The sequence below is a fragment of the Colobus angolensis genome, unplaced genomic scaffold (genome assembly GCF_000951035.1).
Source record: "Colobus angolensis palliatus isolate OR3802 unplaced genomic scaffold, Cang.pa_1.0 Scaffold129, whole genome shotgun sequence".
In the NCBI taxonomy this organism is placed as follows: domain Eukaryota; kingdom Metazoa; phylum Chordata; class Mammalia; order Primates; family Cercopithecidae; genus Colobus; species Colobus angolensis.
In genome coordinates, this window is record NW_012114141.1 from 7,067,104 (window position 1) to 7,085,468 (window position 18,365).

The 18,365-nt window shown below is 38.9% G+C and overlaps 1 protein-coding gene across 1 annotated transcript in view; it reads left to right on the plus strand.

Annotated features, from left to right (window-relative positions):
* KAT2B (K(lysine) acetyltransferase 2B) overlaps positions 1–18,365 on the plus strand; it is a 126,740-nt gene that overhangs the window by 66,735 nt on the left and 41,640 nt on the right. Inside the window, exons 6-9 of the mRNA XM_011933775.1 lie at positions 231–323; positions 1,653–1,834; positions 12,039–12,230; positions 15,700–15,806. Coding sequence (XP_011789165.1) covers positions 231–323; positions 1,653–1,834; positions 12,039–12,230; positions 15,700–15,806 — 574 coding nt within the window. The remainder of the gene's footprint in view (positions 1–230; positions 324–1,652; positions 1,835–12,038; positions 12,231–15,699; positions 15,807–18,365) is intronic.

Genomic DNA, 18,365 nt, shown 5'->3' on the forward strand with positions numbered 1-18,365 from the left:
TCGTTGCCCATTTTATTGACTTAAGGATTTGTTTATATATAGTCAAGATAAATAGAATATGGTAACTTCCTTTAAAGGCTGTGTGTGTGTGTGAGAGGGTGTGTGTGTGTGTGTGTGTGTGTGTGTGTGTGTGTGAGAGAGAGAGAGAGAGAGAGAGAGAGAGAGACAGAAGAGAGAGGAGAGAGAGACAGACATAGCAATTCAGTTTTTTTTTAATGGTTTCTTTGCAGCTCTTGAGAAAGTCTATTTTACAAAGAGGAAAACCTGTGGTTGAAGGCTCTTTGGAAAAGAAACCCCCATTTGAAAAACCTAGCATTGAACAGGTAAAAAGATTTTAAGAAGTCCTCTTTTTATTGGCTTAAGGCTGAAGAAATCTTTTAATCCTCCTTTTACATATCTGTCTATGGCTTCCCTCCTCTATACCAAGGTTAGAGGTGTTTACCAGTCTGTGGAAATTGTCCTGGAGGCTTTGGATCAGAGGTGTATACCTAATTTAATACATGATCTAGCTTTTGCCTTTTTGGGTTGTTATATACTCAGAGTTTACTGTGTGTGTGGGGAAGAAAAAATTAAGTAGAACATGTAGTTTGTAAGAACACATGAAATGTGCTTTTTCTTGTTGTTGATGCTTTAAAATGAAGTCTTTGTCCATTTGCTTGGCACTGTCTGAGGAAGCCTATTGAGGTGAAGGAATTTAGTAGCAATGTGAAAAACATTGTAAGTCAAGCAAAAAAAGCAAAAAAGAAATAAGATTTTGTACCCAGAAATGGACTTCCTGCTACATTATGATTCCTGGAAAGAAGCCGTTTTACTCAGGGAATGTGTTAAAATGTAAAGAGTTTTTCTGTTAGGTGTTGTCAGTATCTTTCATTAGCATCACTTTTTTAGCCTTTCATTGTTTGGCTAAACAAAAACACTCTGGACTGAATTTTTTGATGAGAATGACTACTGAAGTCATGATACCAGAGTCCTTAAAAATAAATGCATTTTTATCAGTCAGTTTTCAGTAAATTTTATTTTGCCTCCAAACTCTATTAAAATAAAGAATTCATTGCTCTTTTATTTGAAATTAGATGAGATGGAATATTCTGTAGAAAGATTAAATTAACAGTTTTTTAAAAAGCCCATAATTCTGAATGATATATATATTTTGGTAAGCTTATTGACTTCAAACAAATGATGGTAAAGAGTTTAAATTTTAGTTGTTTAGTTCAGTGGCAGGCATGATAGCAGCCTTTTGATTAGCATTTTTGTACTGTCAAAACAATATTTATCTAAGAACTGCATTATATGTGGGCTACTCTACTGATAGTGAAGCAATAATTATTCTGCACAACAGTCATGTTTTCTTGATTCAGGGTTTTGACCTTTTCAGTTCATGGTTTTGATTTTCTCCTTAATGCTTCAGGATTTCAGCAGGCGTAAAGTCATAACTCACAACCTCTCTGTCTTGTCACTTTTCATCCACTGTGATCTGAGGCAAGATTCCCACTGAGGATTGCTATTTTCTTTTAGGGAAAAGGAAGAGATTTTTGTGAATAGAGACATGTCTGTTCTTTTGCTAATAACCACCAGTCGTGCTGGCTGTGTGGGTGTTCAGAATTAGTATGATTGCTTAGCTGCATGAAGAAATTGCCTTCCCTCTTTTTAAGGGTGTGAATAACTTTGTACAGTACAAATTTAGTCACCTGCCAGCCAAAGAAAGGCAAACAATAGTTGAGTTGGCAAAAATGTTCCTAAACCGCATCAACTATTGGCATCTGGAGGCACCATCTCAACGAAGACTGCGATCTCCCAACGATGATATTTCTGGATACAAAGAGAACTACACAAGGTAATAGGATGCAAGTTCTTTTCCTTTGGCCCCATAAAGCCTGTTACAGACATAAAATTCTACTTGACTCTGTAAGTCGGGGGTTGCCTAGTTATCATTATGACTCCATCTAATTCAGAGATAGTGTCTTTATAATTTAACTTACAAACTCCTACTTTTCATTACTGTCATAATATGTTGGGGGTGAGGCATGTAAATCATCTATACCCAGTATGATAGCCACTTGCCGTATGAGCACTTGAAAATGTGGCTAGCTTGAATTGAGATTTCTATGATTGTACCAAACAAGAGTTTAAACTTTCTCATTAATAGTTTTAAAATATTGATTACTTGTAGAAATGATAGTACATTGGATATATTGGATTAAATAAAATATATTAAAGTTAATTTTACCTGTTTTTACCATTCCATTGTGGCTACTTATAGTACATTGGATATATTGGATTAAATAAAATATATTAAAGTTAATTTTACCTGTTTTTACCATTCCATTGTGGCTACTTATAGTACATTGGATATATTGGATTAAATAAAATATATTAAAGTTAATTTTACCTGTTTTTACCATTCCATTGTGGCTACTAGAAAATTTAAAATCCATATGTGGCTTGTATCATTTATCTATTGAATATTGCTGACTAGATAGCTACACTATAACTCTGAAATTAATTAGAGCCCTCACTCAAAAAATGCAATGACCATATAATGAAGTTAAACAATTTTTTTTAGGCTGGGCATGGTGGCTCACGCCTATAATCCTAGCACTTTGAGAGGCCAAAGTGGGTAGATCACTTGGGTCAAGAGTTCAAGACCAGCCTGGTCAATATGGTGAAATCCCATCTCTACTAAAAATACAAAAATTAGCTGGGCATGGTGTCACATGACTGTAATCCCAGCTACTTGGGAGGCTGAGGCAAGAGAATCACTTGAACCCAGGAGGCAGAGTTTGCAGTGAGCTGAGGTTGTGTGCTCCTACACTGCAGCCTGGGCAACAGAGCAAGACTCTGTCTCAAAAAATATTTTTTTTCTTTTAAAGGGAAGATTAGCTTAGATCCAGAACTGTGATGGAACTGATACCATTATACATATTAGCTTCCAGGTTTTGTCCCTTTAAATAACATTTTATATTAGTTATAATGAAAGAAAATGTAGAATTTTGTAGCCTTTGTCTCTTCACTTAACATCATATCAAACATTTCACAGGTTACATTATAGTCCATTGAGTTGATTTACCCTAATTTACCTAACCATTTCTCTATTGCTGGATATTCAAACTCTGCAAATAGTCTTGGATTGAACATATATTTTCTTCTAAAGTGGAAATTTATTTTTATTGCTTATTTCTTGCAGAATAATAGAATTGGTTTTACAAATCTTAAACTTGTACCATACAAAATATAATGACCTACATTTATTTTCATTTGTAGGAATGTGACTTGGGTCATCTATTCTTTTCAACTTTTTTATAACTTTTCTCTGTTTATATTTCAGAGGCACATCAAACTTCCATCAGGGGATATTAGAGAGCTTTAGTGCATATTTTTTTCCTGATTTAAAGTGGGCAGTAGTATCTTTTGATAGCCTGTCAAGACCACTTGTGTCCAGGTTATTTTCTGTAACAGCAGATAACATGGAAGAATGGTATAATTTAAAATAAGCTTTCCTCTCTGTCACTGACCTCCTAATTTCATGTGTAGCACACCCGATTTCCTCTCTTTCTCTTTACTTTTACAATATATGCAATTTCAGTTACAAAGTATTTTCTCCTTAATAATTGATATTTATAGGAATTGCAGATTTCTTCAAAATAAGTTTTTAAATTATATCTTTATTTCTATGTCTTTCATTTTAGGATTTTACATTAACAATAGTCCTATATTATTGAAACTCTTGTTTATAATAAGAGTTGAGACGATAAATGTCTCAAAAATATATATTTTTTAATCCCACCTGTGAACAATTGACAAAGCTAAATATTTGTCAAAGCCAAGGCCCTGAATGCATTTGCCACTTTTAACAGAGAAAGTAATTGTTTCATCAAGAAAAAGGAGAATTAATTGTGAAGCAGCTTGGGAGACATTACTATATTTTGTTTTCTTTTTCTTTTTATTTTTTCTAGAGATGGTGTCTCATTCTGTATCCCAGGCTGGAGTGCAGTGGCATGATCATAGCTCACTGTAGCCTCAACCTCCTAGACTCAAGCAATTCATATATCTCAGCCTCCTGAGTAGCTGGGACTACAGGCACATGCCACCATGCCTGGCTATTTATTTATTTTTTATAGAGATGGGGTCTCACTATGTTGCCCAGGCTGGTCTCAAACTCCTGACCTCAAGCAATCCTCCCATCTTGGCCTTCCAAAGTGCTGGGGTTGCATGTGTGAGTCACTGTGCCCAGCTATGATATTTTAGAAAACAGAAGAAAAATGCAAGGTAGTCTTTGAGAATTACTAAGAAGTTGGTGGCACTTACAAATACTTAAGAAGTAGTAAAAATGGAAATTGGTTTGGATGAGTGCTGGGTTTGAATGGTGTGGGTCCATCTCTCCCTTGTTATGTGAGCTTTAGACCAGTCTCTGGTCTAAAGAGACCTTTGATTTCTTTCTCTGTCCAAGTGTCATGAGTTTTGTGTATTCCATGGGTGGTTTGTATGTAGTTTCTGACACATAGAACAGGTGCCAGGAAGATGCTCATCATCATTTTCCTCCCATGCACATTGTTCTCTAAAACTCAGTCACTGCCAATGTGGAGCTATTAAGCCAAAGCCTTAAATATATAATTGAGTGAGTGTGTAATTATTTGAATATCACTTTAGAAATTAAGATAGCAGGGAATAGAAAAACGGCAAAAGAGTCCTTTATAGCCCAGCATCCTAAGCCAACAGCTGAAGGCAAAGAGTGGAGTCAGACAATGGAAAAGAGAAACTTGCTGAGAGAAACTGAAATGAATATGCCCTGATGAGGTCTGAAACCTGCTGATTTCTAGGTGAAATGTAGACCAAGAACCCCTATTAATAATAAATAAGGAAATGAAGGTAGATGACACCAGCCTCCTCCGCGTCCCCACCATCACGTCATGTTGATGAGGAAAGGGAAGTAGAGAGGAACGACCTGTGAAAATTAGGAGAATCAATATTCAGAGTAAAACCTCACTGCCATGACCACATGGAGAATTAAAAAAACCACATACCACCACAGCATGATGTCTCACTGATACGGATCTTCTCAAAAATGGGTAATATTACTGGCTGCAGGCACCAGCAGGCTTTATCTTGATGTTACTGTAAGAGAACCTCAGGACCTATAACGCTGGTTCAGCTTATAACTTAGGGCAGTTACTGTAAATATTAGAACAAAGATGTGCCGAAAATGTTTGCAGTTCATCAGTCTGAAAATGAAGTTAAACAGGATTCTTTGTGGAAAAGACTGGACTTAGAAAATGATTGTGTTCATTACAGAGCTAACTTGTAAATATTTATTCCATGAAAATTAAAAGCAAACTGGACAGTAGTACTGCTTAACTTACTTCTCTGTTCTGAATAAAAGAAAATATAAATATTCCTTTTTTTTTTTTTTTTTTTGAGATGGAGTCTCGCTGTGTTGTCTAGGCTGGAGTGCAGTGGTGTGACCTCGGCTCACTGCCACCTCCGCCTTCTGGGTTCAGGCGATTTTCCTGCCTTGGCCTCCAGAGTAGCTGGGATTACAAGTGCGTGCCACCATGCCTGGATAATTTTTGTATTTTTAGTAAAGATGGGGTTTCACCGTGTTGGCCAGGCTGGTCTCAAACTCCTGACCTCAGGTGATCTGCCTACCTCATCCTCCTCAAGCGCTGGGATTAAAGGCGTGAGCCACCACACTCAGCCTAAATATTGTTACATAAGTGTATGTTAACTGTACCTAATATATACTTCCAGAAGCACTGTGGTTATAGAAAAAAATGTGGGCAAATATTTTGAAGTTCCTGAATTTGATGATAGTACACTATTATAATTCCATGAAGAAATAACCTGAAAAGAAAGTCAGAGGATTATGGCTTCTTAAAATACAACTCACCAACAGTCTGCTGAAGGAAAGTGGCAAGTAATTAGTCTTAGATTTTGAATTGTGTAGAACTTTTGAAAGTTAAAGCTTACACCTACACTGAGGAGATGTTTCACAAGTATACAGAGCGACTGGGTGCAGTAGCTCATGCTTGTAATCCCAGCAACTTTGGGAGGCTGAGGCGGGAGGATCGCTTGAGCCCAGGAGTTTGAGCCCAGCCTGGGCAACAGGATGAGACTTCATCTCTACAAGAAAAATTAATGAACTATCTGGGTGTGGTGGCATGTGCCTGTGGTCCCAGCTACACTGGAGGTTGAGGTGGGAGGATTGCTTGAGCCCAGGAGGTCAAAGCTGCATGGAGCCGTCCATGATCCTACCACTGCACTCCAGCCTGGGCGACAGAGCACAACCCTGTCTGAAAAAAAAAAAAAAAAAAAAAGAGAAGAAGAAAAAGAATACATAGCAAGTTAGCTGAAAGTAACTTGTTGGTTTTGGGAAACAGTTTTATTCAGCCATTCAGCCATTCTTCTATGATGTATAGCCTATTGCCATGTGTACTGAGCATTCATTATTAGACATGTAAATCTGGAACAGAATTTATCAGGAAGCATGAAAAGAACACTAGGAAACAGGAGATCTGACTTCTAGTCTGGACTTCAGTAGTAACTGGGCCTCAGTCCCTGTGAACTAGGGCAGGTCAGTTTATTCCTGAAAGCCACAGGATTTTCAGTTCAGCAAGTCAGTAGAATGAGTTGGTCTTCTGTGTTCACATTTTTAAATTCTGTTCACAGAAGTTACAAATCATCATGATGATGTGAAAAATCTGGGAGTTATTTGAACAGTCAGAAAATAGCATGCAAATACCATCCTTATTAGACATACAAAAATGAATAACTATCATTTTGCTTCTTTTTAGTAGACCTGAAATCAGTCATGTAGGTAAAATCTTTTCCTACAGTTACTTCTTTGGAGGAATGCATGTGCCCATGCGCATCCATTTCCTTCTTTCTGTCTCACTATGTGCAATAATATCAATCAATGTATTAAAACAACACTAGAAGTACACACACACACACACACACACACTCATTCTTTCTGTCTCTTACGCGCGCGCACACACACACACACACACACACACACACATTGACTTGGCCTCATTGTCTTAATCTACTGTGAACTTTACAGATTACAAAATAAGATTAATCTTGGAAGTTAAGAAAAAGTTGAAAAGTATAAATTGAGGCCTATAAAATGACTTTGAGGAAATGAATGAAAACACATTATTTGAAAATTTTTACTAGCTAATAACAATCTATGCTGTCTTCTTCTACCCTGGGAAGATTGAATAACCTGTTAAAGCACTTTTGGATAACTTTTTAGGATTTTATGATAATATTTATAACCTATCATCTTTGTAGGAGAACTAATGTCAGTCATAGAGCCTTAGACGTCTGCAGATCTCTCCTCAGATGGAAATGCTCTTTAGACTCCAAATCAGCACTGTCCAATAGATATATAATATGAACCAAAAATGCAAGCCAGATATATAATTTAAAATTTTCTAGTAGCTATGTATAAAATGAATAGATAAAATAAATTATTTTGAATTTTATATATATATCTTTTTTTTTTTTTTGAGATGGAGTCTTGCAGTGTCGCCCAGGCTGGGGTGCAGTGGCTCAATCTTGATTCACTGCAACTTCCACCTCCTGGGTTCAAGTCATTCCCTTGCCTCTGCCTCCCGAGTAGCTGGGATTAAAGGCATGCGTCACCACACCTGGCTCATTTTTGTATTTTTAGTAGAGACAGTGTTTGACCATGTTGGCCAGGCCGATCTCGAACCCCTGACCTTAAATAATCTGCCCGTCTTGATCTCCCAGAGTGCTGGGATTACAGGCATGAGCCACCACACCTGGCCAATAATATATATATTTTTTACCCAATATATCAACAATATCATTTCGGCTGGGCATGGTGGCTCACGCCAGTAATCCTAGCACTTTGGGAGGCCAAGGCGGGTGGATTGCTTGAGGTCAGGAGTTCAAGACCTGGCCAACATGGTGAAACCCTGTCTCTACTAAAAATACAAAAATTAGCCAGGCATGGTGGCGGACACCTGTAATCCCAGCTACTCAGGAGGCTGGGACAGGAGAGTAGCTTGAATGGGGAGGTGGAGGTTGCAGTGAGTTGAGATCATGCCATTGCACTCCAGCCTGGGGCACAGAACAATACCCTGTCTCAAAAACAAAACAAAACAAACCACAAAAACAAAAAACCCACAAAAATGTAATTTCCACTATGTAACCATTGTGAAAAATTATTAAGGATGTATATTTACTTTTTTGGTACTGAGTCCTTCAAACCTCCAAATCCAGTGTTCATTTTGCTTTTTCCTTTTTTTTTTTTTTTTTTTTGAGATGGAGTGTTGCTGTGATTCCCAGACTGGAGTGCAGCGGTATGATCTCGGCTCACTGCAACCTTCGCCTCCCAGGTTCAAATGATTCTCTTGCCTCAGCCTCCCGAGTAGCTGGGACTACAGGTGCCTGCCACCATGCCTGGCTAATACTTATATTTTTAGTAGAGATGGGGTTTCATCATGTTCCCCAGGCTGGTCTTAAACTCTTGACCTCAGGTAATCCACCTGCCTCAACTTCCCAAAGTCCTGGGATTACAGGTGTGAGCCACTGCATCCGGCCAAATCCAGTGTGTATTCACACATCTTAATTCAGTAGCTAAATTTTAAACAATTAAAACTAAATGGAGTCCTACTAGAACAATCAAGTTATGTTTAATGGGAAAACATTTTACACTGTTTCCACTTAAAAGTAAAATTGAAATTGATTAAATGAAATTAAAAGTTAAACTTCTAGGTCATACTAGCCACATTTCCAGTGCTCAATAGTTACCAGTGGCTGGTGGCTACTGTGTTGAATAGCAGAGACATAGAATCATCCCCATCATCAGTGAAAGCTTTATTGGACAATAAATCTTTAAACCTTTCATTGCAGAAGATTGGACATATTTTGTTATTTTTAAAATTTAGTCATGTTCTGCATAATAACGTGTTAGTCAGCAATGGACCATATATAATGACAGTCGTCCTTTGAGATTATACCAAAATTTTGCTGTACTTTTCTATGTTTAGGTATATTTAGATATACAAATACTTACCATTATGTTACAGTTGCTTGTAGTATTCAGTACAGTAACATGCTGTACAGGTTTGCAGCCTAAGAGCAATAGACTATGCCATAGAGCAGGGGTCCCCAACACGTGGGCCATGGTCCACCATGGGTCTGTGGCTCATTAGGCACCGGGCCTCACAGCAGGAAGCAAGTAGTGGGCGAGTGAGCATTATAGCCTGAGCTCCCCTCCTGTTAGATCAGTGGCGGCGTTAGATTCTCATAGGAGCATGAACCCTATTGTGAACTGTGTGTGTGAGGGACCTAGGTTACGCATTCCTGCTGAGAGTCTAAGGCCTGATGATCTGAGGTGGAACAGTTTCACCTGGAAACCATCCCTTCTACCCCGTAGCCATGGAAAAATTGTCTCATGAAACTAATCCCTGGTGCCAAAAAAGTTGGGGACCTCTGCCATAGAGCCTAGGTGCCAAGTGTGTAGTAGGTTATACCATCTAGGTTTGCGTAGGAACACTCTCCAGTGTTTGCACAGTGATAAAATCACCTGACTCATTTCTGAGAATGTATTCCCATTGTTAAGCAAGACATGAAAGACATGACCATATTAAGTCTTACAGATAGTCTTGTGATTGCCTAAGTCTCACGACATTGAACTTCTGATTATGAAGATTTGTGACTGTTTAACTCTACATTTGTAGTTTCATTACTAGTTATTTGGGATCTGACTTCCCCTCAGCTCCAGATAGATAGATAGATAGATAGATAGATAGCATGTCAGTGTCTCCTTCTGTTACTGTCACCCAGGCTGCATTGCGGTGGCACAATCATAGCTCACTGCAGCCTAGAACTCCTAGGTTCAAGCAATCCTACCTCCTCAGCTTCCCAAGTAGCTAGGACTATAGGCATGTGCCAATACACCTGGCTAATTTTTAAACTTACTGTAGAGATGGGCATCTTACTATGTTGCCTAGGCTGGTCTCAAACTCCTGGGTTCAAGCAGTCTTCCTGCTTGGGCCTTCCAAAGCACTGGGATGACTGGTGTAAGCCACCATGCCGTGCCTAGCCAGCCCATTCTTTTAACTTAATTAAGTGCCCACAGACTAACATCTAGCAAAGAATTGGCTTTGAAAGCAATGAATTTCTATATGAAGCACCTTATGAATTACAAAATAAATGTACTTTCTAGTTTTTTTCTGCTACCAAGATCATTCTTTCAGACAAGAGACAACATTAACACTTGAGGTACCCATTTCAGTATTGTAAACATAAACGACATTTGGGGTGTAAATTATTAAAGGAAAAAAGTTGAGGGAAGGAACAGAAATAGTAGTGGAAGTTTTAGGTTATTTTTGAATCTAGGCAGACGAACTAAGACTAATGAAAGCATTTTCTCCAAAGGTGTTGGAACCACTGCGACAGCCACCACCATTTCCGCCACCAGCACACATACAGGCGAAACATTTTATAATACAGAATAAGATTTTTAAAAAAATGTCAGGAGCATGAATAATATTATTCCTCTCTTCATTAAAGGGCTCAAAGTTCATCGGGAGCTTTTTGTAGCAGCTTGGGCACATTAAAGAGCTGTCTCCCGTTTTAAAGGAGAACAGGAAAGCACATAGAGAGGAGAGATTCGATTTTTGGAAGGCAGTCCTTTCCTAGAAGAGGGTGATTTGGGTCTGCTTTCGAGGAATAAGAATCTGTGGAATAACGCTTTTTGACCTTTTCCTCGTTTGGTGCCACCCTCCATGGCTACCACTGTTACATTTATGTTGCTGGGTCCTGGGAAATTCACATCTTCCACTTCTAGGAGATTAAAAAAAAAAAAAACAAAAAAATTACGGTTGGCTGAGTGTGGTAGCTCATGCCTATAATCCCAGCACTTTGGGAAGCCGAGGTGGGTGGATCTCTTTAGTCCAGCAGTTCGAGACAAGCCTGGGCAACATGGTGAAACCCCGTCTTTACAAAAAATACAAAAAAATTAGCCATGTGTGGTGGTGCATGCCTGTGGTCCCAGCTGTTCGGCAGGCTGAGGTAGGAGGGTCACTTGAGCCCAGGAGGTGGAGGTTGCAGTGAGCTGAGATTGTACCACTGCACTCCAGCCTGAGTGACACAGTGAGACCCTGTCTCAAAAAAAAAAAGAGAAAAAGAAAGAGGTTTATTTTTGAATAGACTTTTACTCTCCACTGTATGTTGGCCGAATGCACTTTCTAAATTAGATGACCTCTGTTGTCAGTGTACCCTGGAACTGTGGTCAGATCTCAAGAAAACTCCTGGCTTCCCTCTGGTCTGGTCCTCCTCCAGCATGGTGCAGTGATGCTGAGGTGCATTTTTGACTTTGAGTCTGAGAAAAATGTACCTAGGTGACAGATGGTAGAAGCTTAATACTTCCTACATTTTTGACTGAGTTTTAAACAGTACTGGAGATCGTTGTCTTCCCACCAAACCTCCGATAAGTGCTGTGTAGGCTTTTTAAATAAATTTTAACATTTTCCTCAGAGGACTAGGTGGTTAATTCTGATTCTTTCACAGAAGAGACTTCCTCAGCTTCTCCTTTAATTTGTTCTTTTATTTAAACTACCATTAGTGTGCCAGTAACTCCAGTTATACTATGCCTTTTATATACAGTATTTCATTTAATGCTCACAAGAACCCAATGAGGTAGGTGTTATTGTTGTCCCCATTTTACAGGTAAGGAAAGAGAGGCTAAATAGCATAATTAAATTTTCAAAGTTATGCAGCTAGTTAAGTGGCACAGCAGGAATTTGATCCCAGGGGCTGTTTGACTCCAGGACTCACTATGTGATGCTGCAGAATGAGTTGATTTTAACAGAATTAGACCAAATGGTGGTGTAAAGGCAAGCTAATTCCTAAGTTTCACTAGCTGGTAGGGATATTGTTGCTTGTTATTGCAGGCCTAGTTTTTTTTCTGCTATGGTTAATAGTACGAGATAAACATAATTGGATATTTCTGATGTCCTGGGGGTTTACAGGATATTGATGGTGCTTGACTTCTCTTGTCGCAGGTGGCTGTGTTACTGCAACGTGCCACAGTTCTGTGACAGTCTACCTCGCTACGAAACCACACAGGTGTTTGGGAGAACATTGCTTCGCTCGGTCTTCACCGTTATGAGGCGACAACTCCTGGAACAAGCAAGACAGGAAAAAGATAAACTGCCTCTTGAAAAACGAACTCTAATCCTCACCCATTTCCCAAAGTAAGGGAGAGTTTTTGCTGGTCTTTGTTTGATCCCAGAGCTTGAGGTTGCTAAATACAATGCCAACGCCTGCATAAATAACAAGATCAGGAATGATAGAAAAAGCATTCCAGGCTGGGGGCGGTGGCTCAAGTCTGTAATCCCAGCACTTTGGGAGGCCGAGACGGGCGGATCATGAGGTCAGGAGATCGAGACCATCCTGGCTAACACGGTGAAACCCTGTCTCTACTAAAAAAAATACAAAAAACTAGCCAGGCGAGGTGGCGGACGCCTGTAGTCCCAGCTACTTGGGAGGCTGAGGCAGGAGAATGGCGTGAACCCGGGAGGCGGAGCTTGCAGTGAGCTGAGATCTGGCCACTGCACTCCAGCCTGGGCGATAGAGCGAGACTCCGTCTAAAAAAGAAAAAGAAAAATAAAAAGAAAAAAAAGAAAAAGCATTCCAAGGAGGAGGGAGAAAAGACCCTCAGTTCCCTTTGTGAATCTTCTTGGGTATTTTCCAGTCCATTTATTAGCTTGACTTTGAGTTGACTGCCGTCATTGCTCCCTTATCCCCTCCTCATCCTACCTGAGTCATTGTCTCTGACTCTTATAGAATGGGGCAGTGCTTTCTTTTGTATATTCAGTGGCCAGGAAGCTCTAGAAAGATGAGGGAGAATGTTTAGGTACATTTTCCAGCCACTCAGAAATGGTGCAAAAGTAGTCAAGTGGCTTTTTTTTTCCCCATTCAATTTCTCCAACTTTTTCTAAGCACTGGTGAACCATCCCTGCCTCAGCTATAGTAGACTTGCCCCCACTCTTTGGAAACTAGACTGCAAAAGCAGGGATGAAGAGGAATAGAGACCTCCTTCAGCATGACCTTTGAACCTCTATACTGAATTTCTTGTAGAATATGCATACTTTGGTGCTTCTTGCTTCTTGCACCTGACAGAGCTCCGAGGCATAAATAATCATTTAAATATTTTAAAGGGAAGGAAATGCTTCAAAGCAATAGAAAGTTGCGGTGCTGCACCACTGGCCTTGGAAATGCATTTTTCATACTGAGAACCAAAAATTTAAGCTAAGAGGTTGGATGCTGGTGAGATAGGCCAAGGGTGCAGTTGATGACTTCTCATGGAGCAATAACAGCGAGAAATGAATGAGACAGTTCATTTTGTGGTTGTCATTCTGCCTAGATCAGCATTTGGTCAGGAAGGTAAAAGGCGTAATTTGAAAAGGCTGGCTAGGTATGATATAGCCTTCCTTTCCCACACCATTCTGAACTGCTGATGTAGAGAATAGAATTTGAGAGGAAGTATTCTTTGATGAAAGATTGTGAAACCCTGTTTTGTTTGAGAAACTAGATTTTTATTATTCAGATAGTATTATTAGATTACAGAATTTTTGTCTCACTAAAGATAGAGTTTTAATTCATAACAATAAGGTTCAAAACAACAACAAAAACAACAAAACAACAAAAACAACAAAACAACAACAAAAAAAATGGTTTTCTGAGAGAAATTGACTGAAGATTCCATGGCATTTTAACCCAAATCCTAAACCTTAGATAGATGTCATGAGTAATTCTGATGGGCTTTGGCGGAACACCTAATATTTGCACATATATTTCAGCAACCCGATTGTCAAAATTTTCTTTAGAGAACCAGTACATGAGACTAAGTCATGACATGAACATTTTGTTGTCCTCTGTGGAGGGAGATTCTGAAGCACTTAAACTGCAGTTTGGATGTTGCTCCCAAAACGGGTTATGAAATTAGGGCACACTCATGTATTTCAGTGTCTTTTAACTGACGTAAGCTCCTTTCCATAGAGACTAAAGCAGTTTTCTTACTTATGTATCTATTACAATTGCTATATAAGCAGCATTTTATGTTTTCAGGTGATAGCTGTCATTCTGTCTCTGAGTCAAGGGACAAAGAAGATTCCTCCCTTCCCAACACCTGTTATGGTATTTAAAGAGAAATTTTAGTTACTTTGCATAATAACATTTTTCCCATAACAAATTCATTTTGCTTCTTGCAGATATTTGCTAATTATAGTGTGTTTTGTTCCCTCAGCCCATAGTTCTGGCATGCTTATGCTGAGAGCTAAAACATCCATGCTGCCTTCTTTTCTTCTCTATTACTAGTGGTGGGGTAAAACTACCACCCACTTCTCCTTTTAAATCCCTTTCCACCAAATATGACAACATGTAAGGCTATTGGAGATTTATACCTACAGTTTTGGCAGCAGAACCACACATGTTGAAACCTGAGGTATTATTTGAGTCTTGGGCACTGTTTCAGAGTTAGAGCTGGGACTGGATTCCCAGCACCCAGGGAGGTCTCTGCAATTCTCAGATGCATTTTCAGGGCTTACATTCTTTTCTTTGTATTCTTCATATGTGCTGCCTTTTTTCCCACTTGGCTTTAACATGTGCCTCTTTCCCTATTCACCTAATTACAAAGTTTTTTTTTAAGTTTTATATCTATATTTCACTCTAAAAGTGAAGAAAATTTGGTCCAGGGGAAGAAATGAAGAAGACCACTGATAGCTTCACCACTCTGAACTATTTTTAGTGCTTTTAGATATTTCTGTTTTTCCCCCACTTATTGGCGAAAAAAAATTCAGTAAGCCTCAGAGGGACTTAGGTATCTGTATTTCTTTTTTCTTTTTTTCTCTTTTAATTTTTAGGTTTTTAAAATCACCTGCCCTATTCTGATAAGCATCTGTATTTCTAATGAGGTTTCCAGATGATTTCTATGGGTTGCCAAAACTTGAGATCCATTTGGTTTAAAGTTAGTGTAGTAATTGATTAGTTACTGGTTCCAATCCTGATCCTGCCATTTACTAGTTGCAGGAATTTGATCCAGTTATTTAACTTCTCTGTGCCCTACTTTCTTCATCTGTGAAATGGGTATGAATTTTATCTCATAGGGTTGTTAAAAAGATCAAGTGAGTTAGTATACATCAACCACTTACAACACTGCCTATCATGTAGTAAGAGCTATACATGTGCGTGACAAATAAAAATAGAAAATATAACTCATAGAGTTGATGTGAGGATTCAGTAAGAAGTTCTTAGAGCAGTGCAGGCACAAAGTAAGCACTCAGTAAATATTAGTAACTTTTGTGAAGGTAATGACAGTGACAATGCAGCCATATGGAGGGCTGAAATCATGCTCTGAGATTCACTGAGGAAGATTAATGAATTTCTACTGATGTAATTCATGTGTCTGTATCCTATGTTGTGTTAAACTATGCAGGGTCAAAAGAGTTAACATTTGTATAAATGCATTTCTGTATTTGTATATACCAGGGCTGCCCAACTAAATTGTAATTTCGGTTGTAATCCTCCATTATATTTCTGATTGAAGGTTTGAGACACTGATGTTAAGGTGATTGCCACAGATTATTAGGGCTGTTGTCCTTACAGTAGTTTTTTTGTTTTTTTGTTTTTTTTAAATCTTATTGCTATTACTCTTGTGTATAGATTTCTGTCCATGCTAGAAGAAGAAGTTTATAGTCAAAACTCTCCCATCTGGGATCAGGATTTTCTCTCAGCCTCGTCCAGAACCAGCCAGCTAGGCATCCAAACAGGTAAGTTTCCTTTTACATAAGTCAGAGAACAACCAGGAAGGCCAACCTGACGTGTAAGTTGCAGTGAACAGCAACTTATACTTAGCTCTATAGTCAAATGAGCTTAGCTCTATAGTCAAATGCTGGCTCTTTCCAAACCCAATTACAGTCTCAGTCGATGGCTAGACACACCTAGGAATCAAGTCTCCGTCTGACCTCTTCATCTATGGTATCTGTTTTGTACATCAAGTTACCACCAGGTATAATGGTGGATAGCGAGTGAGAATGGCAGTCTTGAGTCTCAGGATGTGAACTACTTCCCTGTGGGGGCAGGGCATCCTTGCTATTGCTTAAATCAGCCAGTGGCATCAGTTGGCATTTTGTGAGGAAGGAAGACAGGTGCCTTCTGGAGTCACAGTGATCCCAGAAAGAGGATCTGAATTCCTGCCTTTGACACTAGGAAGACTCCATGGAGAAGTTTGGCAAGAAATGCCGAAACAGTTTATATCTGGCTATGGGGAAAGACAGGATGCAAAATTTTGATGTCAAGAGTTTTTTTGTAGTGCTCTAGGTCAATGTGTAATATGGGGGCTTGTGAGTATTGCCTCTAATGCCTCCAGCAAAGAAAAAAAGATTTATTCTTGCTTTAAAAACAAAATTGAAGTATAATTTATATGTAGTAAAATGTACTCTTTTTACCGTGCTGTGTTTTGACAAACACATATATTTGAGTAATTACCACTGCCATCAAAATATAGAACAGTGGCCTCCTTCCAGACAGATTCCCTTGTACGTCTCTGTAGTGCATTCGTAGTCCTGCCTCGAGCTCTGGCAACTAGTGATCTGTTTTTTTGTTCTTATAGTTTTGCCTTTTCCAGAAAGTCATAGGAGTGGAATCATATAGTAGACAGCTTTTTCAGACTAATAACTTGAACTCAGCATAATGCATTTGAGAGGTGAGTTTTGAAAAAGGTTTTCATCTAGAGCTCAAGTTTAGGTGTAAATATAACTAAATCCCTACAAACCAAAGTACTAGTGAATGAGGAATTTTATTTGAATCATGCTCTTTTTGTCTGAGCTCATTACCAAAAACATGTCAAAAACATATTTGTGTCCTTTTTTTTTCTTTTTTATAACCTGAGGTCATAATTTCATGTATCTCTGATCCAAAACCTATAGTGCTTTGGGGCCTGTCTGTGCCTATTACATGTTTCTTCTACAGTTGAGCAATCAGCATTTAGTAGACATGTTTTCTGTGGTTACTGGACATATCCTTTGCATTGCTCCCTCTGTACCTGTGCTATTCACTTTACCTTTGATTTGATTTCACCTAACTTTCAAATGGCATTTCTTCTGCAAACTCTTCCCTAAGTTCTCCCATCCCTTCTAGCAAGGACTGGATCTCTTTTCTTCCAGACTTTCACAGAGCCTTGAATATATCCTATCCTTGGTTCTCAAACATGACTGCACAATGGAATCACCCATGGAATTTAAAATGCACTGTATACTGATTTCTGAGTGCCATTCCAAGAGAGTGTGAGATTATTGTCCTGGGGTGTGGCCTGGACATTGAAACTTTTAAAAAACCCCCAGGTAATTTTAATGTGCAGCGACATTTGAGAATGACTGTGTTAGACAATACTCACCTCATATTATCCTAGCCCCATTTTTTCTGTATGTCTTTTATCTCCTGTGGATGCAGCTTTTTGATGGTCAGAGACCCAGTTTTGTTGCAATAATTGATACATTTATTAAGTGCTTGGCTAAGAAGCTTCGTTGGTATCTTTAAGCCTTTTCACAAACCCTGGGAGGTTGGAATTATGATCTCCTTTGCATAGTTGAGGAAATAGAAGCTCAAGGAGGAGCAACAAATTGCCCAAGATAGACCTTGTAAGTGATGGAACTGGGTTTCACATCCATATTTAATTCCTAAATATTACACTGTAGTAAGAGAGCCAGAACTCTAACCACTACATCACACCATCTTGGTGTGTGCTGCCAATATACAGCATACACTTGTGGAAGGAATGAGTGAAGAACAGTTTCCTCCTTCAGGCAGTGGGGGACCAAAGTTATTCAGCAGGATCAATATAGTTCTCCTTTGGTGGGTCTGTGGAGAGGATTTCTCTGTATGTGAAAACTCTCCTTTACCCTTGTTTGCTCAAAATTCTCCAATCTGCTCAACTTCCAGCCACATTGTTATCTGTCATAGTACAGGATGGAGAAGGAAGAGGTTGTTGTCTGTGACCGTAGTAAAATAAAAAAAGGAAATTTTATTCTTTTTTCTGTGGCTAAGATTGTCACCAGGTTAAGTTGGATTGTACACTTTAGTATTACCTGAAGCCGTCAGGAGCGGGCTGTCTTCTCTTGTTCTACTGTAATTGCAATGTGTTCTCTTGGGGGAAAAGAAGAGTGTAATCATCTACTTAATTAGCATGTCTGTGCGTCGATGCAACTGTGATAAATGACATTCATAAGGATGGATCTGAAATTTTACAAGATACTCAGATGTCTTCTGAATCACCAGAGCTTTCTCTTTGTTCAGAATCACTCCAGTATGCTTTGAAATTCAGAAGGTCT